The 3,127-nt window shown below is 47.2% G+C and overlaps 1 protein-coding gene across 1 annotated transcript; it reads right to left on the bottom strand.

Annotated features, from left to right (window-relative positions):
• Window positions 1-490: 490 nt before the first annotated feature.
• On the bottom strand, window positions 491-3,127 carry cxcr3.2 (chemokine (C-X-C motif) receptor 3, tandem duplicate 2; the record flags this gene model as incomplete). The annotated part of the gene is made up of 2 exons (XM_080749431.1): window positions 2,988-3,127; window positions 491-1,564 (listed from the first exon to the last, which is right to left on the bottom strand). Exons 1-2 carry the CDS (start codon window positions 3,078-3,080, stop codon window positions 491-493), a joined length of 1,167 nt encoding a protein of 388 aa, XP_080605557.1. The 5' UTR covers window positions 3,081-3,127.

The raw sequence follows: 3,127 nt of genomic DNA, 5'->3' as shown, positions 1-3,127 counted from the left end.
CCCGGATCATATTTCATGTTAAAGCAGGGGTCTTCAATGTTTTTAGGCCAAGGACCCCTTAGTTGAGAGAGAGATGAAGCAGGGACCCCCCACAACTTTTTCATAGATTCCATTCCAGTTTGACAGCACGATCATCAGTGCATTTTGGATTCCTGTCGATTTGTGATTTCAGATAATTAACCTCTTGAAATGTCAATACTTAATAAACTTGACCTTTCACTCTGTACTTAGTCTGCTCTTTGCCGAAAATAGCTGATCTACAAGCTCCAAACGCCTCGCCCCCTGCGAGGCGTTTGGAGGACCCCCTGTAGTAACTCTGAGGACCCCTTAGGGGTCCCGGACACCCTGTTGAAGACCCCTGTGTTAAAGGATTGGATTTCTTTGTCTTTCTCCTTCTCCCTCACACCATCTTTCATAAAGCTACACACAAATGGATTTGTGCATTCACACACATAGACACTTTTGAATGCTTTTGTCTTCATTTGAGGGCTCACACCATGACGGAGAATGAAGTGTTCTCGCTCTCCGCTGAGCTGCATGATGCCACGGATCTCCTTGACCTCATCGGTCCCCATCCCTCCATCCCCACCCATCCCCTCCGGCCCAGCAGCCCTTTACACATCCTGACCAGCTCCCTCCTGAACTTCACCCCTACAAAGCCATACAGCAGGGGGTTGAGTGCACAGTGAGACAGCCCCATGCTCTCTGAGATCAAGGTCCCAATGTCCACTGTGCTGCCAAACTGGCACCCCCCACTGATCACACCCAGTTTGTGCAGACTGTCAGCCAGCTGGAAGCAGTTGTAGGGTGCCCAGCAGAGAATGAAGACAGACACCAGGGAGATGATGAGGCGGAGGGACTTGCGTTTCTGCCGGCGCGTGGCGTTGCACAGGGACCTGAAGATCCGGATGTAGCAATAGAGCATGATCAGCAGGGGGATCCCAAAGCCCAGAACAAAGTTGACTAACTGCAGACCAACCTGCCAATGCTTGGAGTGCTCGGTGAACGAGGCCTGGCACACCAGCCGGCCCTGATCCTGATCCAGACTGCTTACCTGCTTGAAGACCATGTCCACACTGCTCAGCCCCAAGCACACCGTCCAGATGATGCCGCTGGCAACTTGGGCATGGCAGGAGTTCCGCTTCCACCCAGAGCTGACAGCATGGACGACTGCCAGATAGCGGTCGAAACTAATGCAAGCCAAGAAGAGAATTCCACTGTAGCGGTTCAGGGAGAAGAGGGCACCAGAGATCTTGCAGACGGCCAGGCCAAACACCCACTGGTCCGCCCACTGGACGGCGAACAGGGGCAAGGTGAGGGCCAGCAACAGGTCAGAGATGGCGAGGTGGAGGAGGAACGTGTCAGTCAAGGAGAAGGTACAGGCTCCACCGCTCTTGGAGCTTCGGTAGCGGCGAATTACGCAGAGCACCATTACGTTTCCCACCATGGCCAGGACAAACACCAGGCTGTACACCACGGGAGAGTAGCTACGAGTAAAGCCATAGATGTCCTCCTGGGGGCATGGAGACGCGTGGACACTTGTGCCATTGTCTTCGTAGTCAAACTGTCAAGATATAGAGAAATTGTTATTTAATTGATGTCTTTGCCTTTATACAGTACAATAACATTACTTAACTAGAAAAGATGCAATTGGAAATTACAAGTGTGGTTGCATTATTGCATATTTATTGCCTGTGTAGCCAGAACGTCACCACTCCCCATAGCACCCCCATAGAACTCAACACTAACCACACCAATCAGACTTACTCTATATAATGGTCAAGTCACCGAGAATGCTGCTTCCTGATTGGCTATGTTTACGCTATGTTTTTTTTTCTGCTTCCTGATTGGCTATGTTTACGCTATGTTTGTTTTTTTGCTGCTTCCTGATTGGCTATGTTTACGCTATGTTTGTTCCGGAGTGGAACAATAGTCTGGTTGCCCTACTGGCAACCACACTATCTCGAAAGATGCAATTCTTCTGGGAGATTACAAGTGTGGTTGCCCTGATGCGAGTCACGAGGAATCCGTTGGGAAATGTATTCCATCTTACCATTTGTCCCTTTCATGCCCATATATGGATATCTCTGTATCTGTCAGTCCTTGTCCCTATTTGAGCGGTGTTAAACATTCCGTCCTTGTCCCTTTATGCCCATAAATGGAGATCCCTGATGTCATCAATATTAAGCCCATATCTTGGAATGCTCATATATGGACATACTGTGTCAGTCTCGTGTGGTCTATGACGACAGATATCTATGATGTCAGTCATCTCCATATTTGGGAAATGTTAAATGTTTGCATTTTCCCATTCAAGTCAATGGAGAAAATTAATTCACTAATACATTATAATATAAATTAAACAATACATAAAGTATCTCATGTGGCAAGTATAAAGCATGTAGCGTTAAAACAATGTGGAGGTGCTTTGGCTTTGGCCTAACTGGCACTTTGTACAAGAAATGTGGCACCGGATTGTTGTGACACTATCTCTGGACACGCAAACAAACAAAGACACACGTACGCACGTTGCACGCACGCACGCACGCACGCACGCACGCACGCACGCACGCACGCACACACAATCCTTGTATAGAAAGCTAGGCCCTTGCAGAGCCATGCTGTAAAAAAAAAAAGGCCACACACTTGCTCAAATGTTTATAAAGCCCAAATCACTTTACATAATTTAAGTTTCAATCACATGGGCCTTTGCCAAGATTAATAATTGTATCCTGTGCATTTGAACAATGATGCAGACTAATCTATCTACCCACTGGTTTTTGCCCAATCCGGCAAATTAAGACATCTTTTCTATGGACGTGAGCAATCAAATAATGTAGACTATTATTTAACTATCGTCCTTGTTCCAAATAAATAGGCAGGTAACCAGGTTGTTTGTATTGTTTTAGTTGCAGGACCTCCATACATGTTTTTGCTTGTGTGCAGAGATTCACATGTAAGACGGTGAAAAAGAAAAGGCCACTCACCAGGTAGTCAATGTCCCAGTAGTCTGCTGTGGTCGACATGACTGGGTCCATACTGGTAGTCGACATGACCGGGTCCATAGTAGTCAAGGGCATGATGAAACACCTGCAATCCTCAGAAATTCAGAGTGCACACCCTGTTC

This window comes from Nannobrachium achirus, assembly GCF_963921795.1.
Source record: "Nannobrachium achirus genome assembly, chromosome: 2".
In the NCBI taxonomy this organism is placed as follows: domain Eukaryota; kingdom Metazoa; phylum Chordata; class Actinopteri; order Myctophiformes; family Myctophidae; genus Nannobrachium; species Nannobrachium achirus.
Note: the sequence above shows the minus strand (reverse complement) of the source record. Positions and strands in the feature narration are given on the sequence as shown.